General features: G+C 37.4%; 1 protein-coding gene across 1 annotated transcript in view; it reads left to right on the top strand.

The window, feature by feature from the left end:
* The first annotated feature begins 962 nt into the window (after positions 1-962).
* Positions 963-11,235, top strand: part of ALG8 (ALG8 alpha-1,3-glucosyltransferase) — a 33,119-nt gene continuing 22,846 nt past the window's right edge. The window contains exons 1-3 of the mRNA XM_037840822.1: positions 963-1,071; positions 8,586-8,664; positions 10,410-10,603. Coding sequence (XP_037696750.1) covers positions 977-1,071; positions 8,586-8,664; positions 10,410-10,603 — 368 coding nt within the window. The 5' untranslated portion in view covers positions 963-976. The remainder of the gene's footprint in view (positions 1,072-8,585; positions 8,665-10,409; positions 10,604-11,235) is intronic.

The raw sequence follows: 11,235 nt of genomic DNA, 5'->3' as shown, positions 1-11,235 counted from the left end.
CTCGCTGTGCATCCTTCAGCAAGTATTTAAGTTCTCTGAAACATTATTTTAGTGAGCATTTATTCTGTTTCCGCGTTTACCAAGCAATTTACATACACTCTCATTTAATCCTCAGAATCATTTCATGAGGTAAAAACTATTTTTATCTCCAATTTACAAAAATAGGAAACTGAGGCTTAGATTAAGTAATTTGTCCACGATCATAATTACTAAGTGAGGGAGACAAGACTGTCTCCATTGTCTGTGCCTTGGCCAAAGGGTCTGGGTACCAGAAGCATTGGCACGATCGGGGAGTCGCTTAAAAGTGCAGAATATCGTGCTTCACCCCAGGCCTACTGAATCAGAATCTGAATTTGAACAAGACCCCTGGATTATTGGTACTTTAAGTGTGAAGCGCTAGACTCGAGCCTTCCTCTAGGAGATTCACACAAGGAAGGTGCTGCGCCAGGAGCCTAACTGTTGAAACACGGAATGTTTTTTCACCTATCTTTGCTCATGGCCATTATCTGCCTAGATTGCTTGTTAAACCCTTTTCCTTTTTTCAATACCCCCGTTTAGACTTCGGGCTAGCCTCAGCACTATACTTAAGTACTTTTAGCTACTGTCACTCTCGGATTACAATTCCGTCTCCTCCACTATCATGTGAACATTTCTAGGGCAAGATACAGTTCTTTCTCGCTCAGGTAATTCCAATGCCAGGCAAAGTCAAGTCCCAAAGCCGATGCCCTAGTACGAATGGAGGTTTGGAATTCAGCAAAAACTGATGCAGGCCCAGTAAAGCCCCTGAACCGGGGGAGGAAGGCAGGACTGGGAGAGGACACAAAAGGGAAGTTTAAATGCCCGAGCTTTTCCCGCCGGCTGGCCGAGCGGCTGGGCGCATGCGCGCAGCTCAGGGCACCGCCTCTGAGGGCCTACCCCGCATGCGCGGGAGCCCGGATGTGGAATAAAGTGGTTGAAAGTACTCGGGGTTCCGGTGATGGCGGCGTTCGGATTTGCGATGGGTGGTAGCAATTGGTTTTCGGCTTTGGCGCTCGGGGTGACTCTCCTCAAATGCCTTCTCATCCCCACATAGTAAGGGATCCACACGCCCAGGGTGTGGGCAAAGAGGCCCCGCGGTCGGTCAGGGCGGGAGTGAGAAGCCTGGTTGCCCCTGGGTGTGAGGCGGCCAGGGGACTTGAGGCCGTGTGGTTGCCACCCCGCCTTTGCTAAGCTTTCCACTCTGCTGATTGATCGTTTCTTGACCCGAGAATTAGAACATAGCCTTGGGTAGCTGGATTCAGGTCTGGCGCAGTCTGACGTGGGGCGAGCCACTTTAACGTTTAGGAACGAGACACGTGAAGAACACCCACCTCCACCATTCATTCAGCTGTGTTTAACAGCTGCACTACTGTGCTGGTAGTATTCTGAGTCCTGGAAATAAGAGTGGTGAGCAGGACAGTTGTGGTCTTTGGTCTCGTGGGGTTGGTGGGGACAGATAGATAAACCTGACGGTTTCAAAGTGGAAAAAGTCTATAAAGAAAATAGGGAGTAACTAAGGGGCAGGACTTTATTTTAGGAGGTACTGTTTGAGTTAAAATATGAAAGGTGAAAAAAAATCAATATGAAAAGCACTTTAGACACAGGAAAGTGCAAGTGTGAAGACCCTGTGATAGGAAGGAACTTGGAGCTTTCTAGGAAGGGAAAGTGACCATTGTGGCTAAAGTAGAGTAAGGGAGGAGGAGAGTGGCACAAAATGAGGTAGGCAGTGGCCGGATCATTCAAGGTAATGCAGGTCATAGTTGTATGGAAAATGAATGCAGGACCCAGGCTGAAAGCATGGATACCAATTACCACATGGTGGTGTGTATAAAAAGGATACTCAGTAATTGTTAATAATAGCTTGTGCCTAACCTTCACCATTCCTAACTCTTCTCACTTCTTGACTTTTCCTTTTTCTCCTGTCATCCCTGTTCTCTCTTCCCTCCAGGTTTCCTTACCCCAGTTTAGGGTTTGGTTTATTGGTATCCTTTGATTCAAGCTCTTGGTGGCCTCTTGTTAATTATGGGAGAGTTGTATGTGTAGAAGATATGTCCATGCCAATGTGTGTATGTAATTTTATAAGTAATGGAGTATATATGTAGGTTCAGCAAAAGGACTTAATGGAGATTTGGGAAAAGAAGGGGTTGGTTGGTTTAACTTTCTGCATAACTGAAAGCAAATAAGACAATGTCAATTTTTAAAACTAGTTGGAAAAATCTTTTTGAGATATAGGAAATTCCTTTAAAATTAGAGTGAATGGGAATTTTTTTCAAGTATAGGTCTTTGTATATAAGATTATATTTTGGGCTTCAGTTACTTCAGCCTAGAAATGTATCTTCAGGGTTGTTATTTTGAACACTGCTCTTGGTCTAGGACTAAGAAAGTTGTTTATAATGCTATGTTTCTTAAACTGGAATCCCCTGGGATATAAGAGCAAAGTTACAGGATACATGAATATTCAAAATAATATTTACTGACTGCTTTATTATGTAGCTGGCATTGTGGCTAGGCACTACAGGGAAGACAAAGTATGATCTCTAACCATAGGAAATGTGTAGTTAGTAAGGGTAAGAGGTAAGAAACAAAACAACACAAATACATAATTACATAACTACAGTCTGTGTTAAAGTGTTATGAAAGAAAAAGAACAAGATCGTATAAGGAAGGTTAACAAGGGGGACTTACTTTAAACTGGGTGTCAGAGAAGGTCCCCAAAGAGCTGACATATAATTGGAGGCCTGAAGAATGAATGACATTCTTTGAAATTTGCTCTCTAACGTACTTGTTAAATCGTACTTTGGAAGTTATGACTGTTCTGTATATATGTTAAATTTCATAATTTAAAAAAGTATTAAAAAAAAAAAAAAGAATGAACGAAAGAAGATCAACCATGCAAAGTAGGTGTGTGTAGAGAACATACCTGTAAGAGAGTACTGTGTGAGCAAAGGCCATTTGGTGGGAAAAACTTGACAAGTTTGGGCAACTAGAATAAGGCCAGTGTTGCTGGAATGTTAAAAGCAACAGGATGGGTTGTATGCATGATAAAATTGAAAAGATAGGGATCAAATAATTCAGGAACTTGTAAAACCAGGATGATTCTAAGATCAGTGTAGATGGTTTGCACTTATAAAGTATTTCTCTGATTGCTATATAAATGATTGGAGGAGACAGAAGTAGAACCAAGAAGGCAGTTTAAAGGATATTGAAGAAGTCCAGGTGAGAGATGATGGTAACTTGAATCAGAGTGATGGCAATGGGGATAGAAAGAAGTAGACAGATTGAAGATTTATTTTGAAGGTAGAGATCACAGGCAATCTTGAGGTCAGGAAGAATGCCCAGAGAAAATGACAGCTAAATTGGAGGCACTTGCTGGTTTAGGAGCCACAACTCTGGAGTCAGATTGCCTGGGTTGAAATCTGGTTTTGCCACTTAACAACTGCATGACATAGAGTAAGCTACTTAATTTCTCTAAGCCTTACTTCCCTTATCTGTAAAATGGTAAGAGTTATAGTATCCACCTCATAAGGAGTGTTCCAGGTGGAGGGAAAAGAATAGCTGGAGCATAGAAAGCAAGGTGAGGTGTGAGGATAGTAAGAAATGGGCTGGGAAGATGAATGGACAAGATCAAGAAGGATCTTGTAAGCTGTGTTAAGGAATTTTTACTTTATCCTCAGCGCAGAAGACAATTGAAAGGTTGTCCACAGGGCCAAGTGACTGCACGTTTTTGTGTTAGAAAGATTACATTGCCTACAATTTGATGGATAGATTAATGAAAGGCAAGAATTAATATGGGGAGTTCAATTAGGTAACTGGATGTACAGGTAAGAGATGATGCTAGTATTTAAAATACAGTTATAGAAAGAAAACAGATACTTGATATTTGGCATTATGTCTCTAGTTTTCTCAGTTTTGTATTTTTTTTCCAAACACAGTTTCAGCAAGTTAAAATTACTTTTATTCTTCTTCATTTATGAATTTCTGTGCTTTAGACTGTAAACTGAATAAAATTTTAACCTTTTCTTGGAGATCCATGGTGATCATTTTAAACTAACATTCTTTTTATTCTAATATCAAGCTATCTCTTCTGCCTACTTCTTGCTACCTATTACTGACAAGTTACAGTGAAGTACAGAAGGGTGTCTCTGAGGTCTTTGGCCTGTCATTTATAGGTTCATTTCCACTATCCACCTTCCCACTCATTCATTTATTCATTCATCCATCCATTAATTCAGCAAATTATTTCTTAAGCTCCTGCTATGTTCTAGGCACTGTAGTACACATGGGACACCAAGTTAAAAGACATGGTCTTAGGTTGCTCATAGTCCACATTGGGAAAACTGATCAGTTACTGAAGGCTTCTAGTTACTCAGGCTTGTATCTTCTTAAGATCTGACTAAAATGATGTTAAATTACATAAATTATAAACATAATGAAAAGACATGTCATTGTATGAGAAAGTTCAACAAGGTATTTGAAATCAAGTAAAGGAATGATAGCAGTTTTAGCTTCAGCTCAGCATGTTTGCAGAGAGGGATAAGGATAAGAAAAGAGTCTGTATACATTGCAGAACCCTAGAGCAACTCAAGACTTGGATATATGGGAATAAAAACAGGGGAGTTGGCTACAAATCAATAAACTGAAAGAAAAAAACAGACTGCTGTCCCATAATATTGGTAATTAAGCTCTCCTCCCCTTTAAGGTGAGGTTCCTTTGAAGAAATTAAACAGAGGATGCGCTAGGTTCTGTGAAATGCAGAAGTAAGGAAAAGGGCTAAAAATTCAGAATAATGAAAAATCTATACAGAGTGATTGACCTCCCTCTTCCCTTCAGAACTTCCCACACCAAACCTCTTCCCTCAACTCAAGTGCAGAAACAGAAAATCAGAGGTCTATTCCCTGGAAAAATGGAAACAACCTGAGAAGAGAGATCTTTACTACCATTTGGGGGGCCTTTAGTGAAACTGCCAACTCTATACCTGATCATCATAAAGTGAAGCCAAAAGGAAAAAGAATAAAATAACAGGGAGAAAAAAAAAAAAAAAAGGCTGAAGGAAATAGATATAATGCAAACAAAAGAAAATGTCTAGAAATTCCCTCAAACCTTCTAAATGCTATATTAAGAGAAAAGATACTATAAAAAAGGAATGAGAGAATAAAAGGCTATTTTAAAATAGAAAATATAATTGTTAAAATTAGAAGAATGATAAATTGAGTAAAGCTTCATATATGGGAGAAAAGATAAGAATTCTATTTTCAATCTAGAATGCCCTAGCATCCAACTAATAAAAGTTTCAGAAGTAAACAAAATAGGAAGAAATTAACAAATAAATCATAAAATTTTCCGTTAGTGTCCAGCACAATAAATAGAAACCTTACCAAGACAAAAATCACTAGAAATTTCAGACTCCTAGAGAGAAAACAAATCAACAGATTTCTGCAGAAGAAGGGGATATTTCAAAGGAATGAGGTTTCTCAACATCAACGTTGGTAGACTACTAAAAACCAATGGAGCAAATCTTCAAAATTCTGAGCAAAAGTAATTTTCAGCCTAAAATTCTATACCCAGTGATCAATAGGCAGAATATTATCAGAAAGCCAGAAGCCCTTCATGCCTCCTTCCAATCTCTAGCCTCCTCCCCTCTGCCAAATGTAGCTATTCTCGCTTCTAACTCCATAGATCAAGTTTTACACAAACTTAATCTACAAATTTTTATACAAATTTTTATACAAATGGAATTATACAGCGTGTTTTCTTTTGGATCTGGCTTCATTCACTCAACAATAAGTTGGTATATTACTGCATGTAATTATAGTTTGTACATTCTCATTGCTATATAGCTGCAATTCTCAAACTCTTTGTCCAGGACCCCTTTATCTCTTAAAAATCATTGAGGACTCCAAAAAGCTGTATTTATGTGGAAAATAGATAGGTAGATAGAGATATTTACCATTTAGGAATTATAACAAATTGTTAAAACATAGGAATTCCCAACACATTCCACTGGCCATCAGAGTGACAACCTCATAACATGTAATATAGCCTCTGGAAGTAATGCTCTACCCCCATGAAAGAACGAGAGTGAAAAAGGGCAAATTTATTATTAGTAGTATAAAAATAATTTTGGCCTCACAAACTCCTGAGGACTCAGAACTGCTTCTCTATAGTACACTATTAATTCAAATAGTTTCCACTTTTTGCCTATTAAAAATAATGCTGTTCTGGATAGTCTTATGCAGTCCTTTGATGAACATGGGTGTGCATTTCTGTTGGGAATACCAAAGAATGGAATTGCCGGTTATCAGTTCAGTTTTGAAGAGTGATTTTGAGGAATCTGTGAAATGCAGTTGAAGCTGTCAAGAGGCAGTTGGAGATGTATGTCTCTAGAACTCAGAAAAGAGACCAAGGTTGCATATCGAGATTTAGGAATCATTATACGGTTGTTACTGGAAGTGGTAAGTGTGAATAAGATTGTCCAGAGAGGACTAAGAACTGAGTGTAGGGTAACATCAACATTTATCTGATGAATATTGGAAGAGAAGGTCATGAGGAAACTGAAAAGGGGTTTTCTAGGAAATTCGAGAGAGAGTTGTCATGCTGAGAGGTGGTGTAAGCTGTTGGAAAGGGTAGATTGAGTTTGGCTATGAAATTTATTGACTGGTGAGTGTGGTTAATTCAGCAAGAATTTATTGAGGCCATCCATATGTCAGGTGGTACTGTTCTATACATAGAGGGGAGGTACTGCACTGAACCAACAGAATTTTTTTTTTCCTGCTAAAGATGGGAAGTACTTGGCTATATTTTTAAAAACTGAGGGGAAAAACAGTAGACAGGAAGAATTGGGAGACACGGGAAAGGCAGGGCAGGGGCCTTTTCCCTCCTTTCTGTCTGGTGAACTGTACGTCCTTAAAGATCCAACTTGTCTTTGAGGCCTTTTCCAAATAATGGTCCTTGTGTATGTGAGCAGAGTAAGTCACCTCTGAACAACCCCTAAGAAAAATCATGGCCTTTTTTCAGCCCTTTAGATTGCTCCAAGACCTTTTTCACTTACTTGCACATTCCCAACAATTTTCCAGAAGGAGATCTGACTTCCAGATAAGTGAACTGTTTCAGGATTATGTAATGCCTATTTGTCTATATAGGACAGTGAGCTGTGACTGGTTAAGGGGTGTTGTACCATTTAGAAACGTAATTGTGTACTTCATGTCTTTTTGCAGCCAAATATATTCCACTGTATGGGTATACCACATTTTGTTTATCCGTTCATCTGTTGATGGACACTTGATTTGCTTCCACCTTCTGGTTATTGTGAATAATGCGGCTATTAGTGTACAAATATCTTTCAAGTCCCTGTTTTCAATTTTTTTTTAGGGATATATAACTGGGAGAGGAAATTCTATGTCACGTAGTAATTCTGTGTCTAACTTGCTGAGGAACTGCCATACAGTTTTCCACAGTAGTTGCACCATATTATATTCCCATGAGCAATGTACAAGGGTTCCTATTTCTCCACATCCTCGCCAACACTTGTTATTTTCAGATTTTTAAATAATAGCCATCACAGTGGATGTGAAATGGTATCTTGTAGTTTTAATTTGCATTTCTCTGATGTCTAGTGAGATTGAACTTCTTTCATAATACCTTTTGGCCATTTGAATCTTCTTTGGAGAAATGTCTGTTCAGATCCTTGACTCATTTTTAAAGTGAGTTGTTTGTTTTTTATTGTGGTTGAGTTGTAGAAGTTTTTATTATTCTGGATATTAAACCCTTTTCAGATTATGGTTTCCAAATACTTTTTTCCCATTCTGTAGGTAGTCTTTTCTCTGGCTTGATAATGTCCTTTGGTGTACAAAAGTTTTTAATTTTGATGAAGTCCATTTTATCTATTTCGCCTTTGTTCCTTGTGTTTTTAGTGTAAAATCTAAAATTCCATTGCCTACTACAAGGTCCTGAAGATATTTCCCTAATGTTTCCTTAAAAGAGTTTTAAGAGTGTTAGCTCTTATGTTTAGGTTGTTGATTCATTTTGAATTAATTTTTGTATATGGGGAAGGGTAGGATTCCACACTCATCATTTTGCATGTGGATATTCAGTTTTCCCATCACCATTTGTTGAAGAGACTATTATTTCCCCCATTGAATGGACTTATTGCCCTTGTCAAAAGTGAAGTGCTGGTACATGCTGCAACATGGATGGACATTGAAGACATGTTGAGTTAAGCCAGACACAAAAGGACAAATATTGCATGGTTTCACACATATAAAATACTTAGAATAAGCAAATTTAGTAAAGACAGAAAACAGAACAGTGGTTACCAAGGGGTGGAGGAAGAATGGGGAATTATTGCTAAATGTATGAGATTTGGTTTGGGATGATACAAATAGTCTGCAAATAGGTAATGGAGAAAGTTACACAGTATTGTCAATGTACTTAATGTCAAAGAATTTGTGTTATGTATATTTTACCACAATTAAATAAATAAATTATATTTTTAAAAAGCATAATTATGGAAATAATGAAGTTGATAAATGTTATGAAATCTCATTTTATTATCCAATTGTTTCTTGTAGTCATTCCACAGATTTTGAAGTACACCGAAATTGGCTTGCTATCACTCACAGCCTTCCAATATCACAATGGTATTATGAGGTAAGTATTAATTTTTATTTTTTTGATTTTTTTAAAGATGATGGGTAAAACCCCGTAAGTATTATTGAAATGAAAACAATTTTCCATGTGATCATAGGTTTAATTAATCTTTATAAAAATTGTGTTCTTCACAATGAGATACCACTTCACACCACTAGGATGACTGTTGTTAAAAAAAAAAAAAAAAAACAAAAACAGAAAATAAGTGTTGACAAGGATATGGAGAAACTGGAACCTTTGTATGTTGTTGGCAGGAATATAAAATGGTGGAGCCATTATGAAAAACAATTTGGCAGTTCCCCAAAGGTTAAAGATAGAGTTACCATATCACTTAGAAATTCCACTCCTAGATATATACCTAACAGAACTGAAAGCAGGGATTCGAACAGGTAAGTGTACACCAATGTTCATAGTAGCATTATTTACAATAGCCAAAAAAGTGGAAACAACCAAAGTGTCCATCAACAGATAAATATATAAACAAAATGTATATACACACAGTGGAATATTACTCAGCTATTAAAAAGAATGATGTTCTGATATATGCCACAATGTGGATGAACCTTGAAATCATTGTGTTGAGCAAAATAAGCCAGACACAGTAGAACAAATATTGTATGATTGCGTTTACATGAATTAGCTAGAATAAGTAAATTTATAGAGACAGAAAATAGAGAAATAGTTACCAGGGTCCAGGGTGGGAGTAAAGAATGGAGAGTTAATGCTTAATAGGTATGTTTAATCCTCACACTGCCTCATTTTACAAATGGAGAAATTGGCTCTCTGAGACAGAACTTGAATCCAAGCTACATAATCATTTGTTATGCCACAGCTTCATTTTGTATTTAGATAAGTAGAACTATGTCATGATCACATTTATTACTACAGAGTCTCAGATTAATAAATGTATTAATTAATTAAGAAAACTTACGACCATATTAAATAGCTTAGAAGACAGGTTTTAGTGTTCTGCTCAATTGTACCTGTGATTAATTTAGGGCATATTTTAAAGGCAACTTCCCAGGGAGGAATGTAGACCTGGCACCGTGGGACGGAGAACATCTTCTTGACCAAAAGGGGGATGTGAAAGGAAATGAAATAAGCTTCAGTGGCAGAGAGATTCCAAAAGGAGCCGAGAGGTCACTCTGGTGGGCACTCTTATGCACACTTTAGACAACCCTTTTTAGGTTCTAAAGAATTGGGGTAGCTGGTGGTGGATACCTGAAACTATCAAACTACAACCCAGAACCCATGAATCTCGAAGACAGTTGTATAAAAATGTAGCTTATGAGGGGTGACAATGGGATTGGGAAAGCCATAAGGACCAAACACCACTTTGTCTAGTTTATGGATGGATGTGTAGAAAAGTAGGGGAGGGAAACAGACAGACAAAGGTACCCAGTGTTCTTTTTTACTTCAATTGCTCTTTTTCACTCTAATTATTATTCTTGTTATTTTTGTGTGTGTGCTAATGAAGGTGTCAGGGATTGATTTAGGTGATGAATGTACAACTATGTAATGGTACTGTAAACAATCGAAAGTACAATTTGTTTTGTATGACTGCGTGGTATGTGAATATATCTCAATAAAATGATGATTTAAAAAAAAAAAAAAAAAAAAAAAATAAAGGCAACTTAATTTCATTGTGTTTTTAAAAGACTAAAGAGATGAAAGATTTAAAATCTCTGTACCCTTTTTGTTTATTCAGTTACTTAAGATATGTTTTATTTTGATTTCTACCACAGGCAACTTCAGAGTGGACCTTGGATTACCCTCCTTTTTTTGCATGGTTTGAGTATGTTCTGTCACATGTTGCCAAATATTTTGATCGAGAGATGCTGAACGTCCATAATCTGAATTACTCCAGCTCAAGGACCTTACTTTTCCAGAGATTTTCTGTCATCTTTACAGATGCACTCTTTGTATATGCAGTCCATGAGTAAGTCTGGGGAATGCCATTTTTTTTAAATGCAATTTTATTGAGATATTCACATACTATATAATCGCCCAAAGTGTACAGTCAGTTGTTCTCAGTATCATCATATAGTTGTGCATTCATCAACACAATCAATTTTTGAACATTTTCATTACTCCAAAAAAATAAATAAATAAGAATAAAAATAAATGTTAGAAAGAACACCCAAAACATCCCTTACCTCCCATTCCCCCTTATTATTCATTTACTTTTTGTCCCCACTTTTCTACTCATCTCTCCATACATTGGATAAAGAGTGTGAGCCACAAGGTTTTCACAATCCCATGTTCACACCGTATAAGCTATTTAGTTATACAGTCTTCAAGAATCCAGGCTACTGGATTGCAGTTCAACAGTTTCAGGTATTTCTTTGTAGCTATTTTAATACACTAAAAACTAAAAAGGGATATCTATACAGTGCAAAAGAATGCCCTCCAAAGTGACCTCTCAACTCCATTTGAAATCTCTCAGCCACTGAAATTTCCTTTTGTTTCATTTCTCTTCCCCTTTTTGGTCAGAAAGGCTTCTCCAATCCCACAAAGCTGGGTTTAGGGTCATCCCCTGGGACTCCTGTCCCACCTAGTGGGGAGGACAGT

This window comes from Choloepus didactylus, chromosome 6, assembly GCF_015220235.1.
Source record: "Choloepus didactylus isolate mChoDid1 chromosome 6, mChoDid1.pri, whole genome shotgun sequence".
Classification (NCBI taxonomy): Eukaryota; Metazoa; Chordata; class Mammalia; order Pilosa; family Megalonychidae; genus Choloepus; species Choloepus didactylus.
The sequence above is the reverse complement of the archived record's forward strand: the minus strand, read 5'-3'. Positions and strand labels throughout refer to the sequence as shown.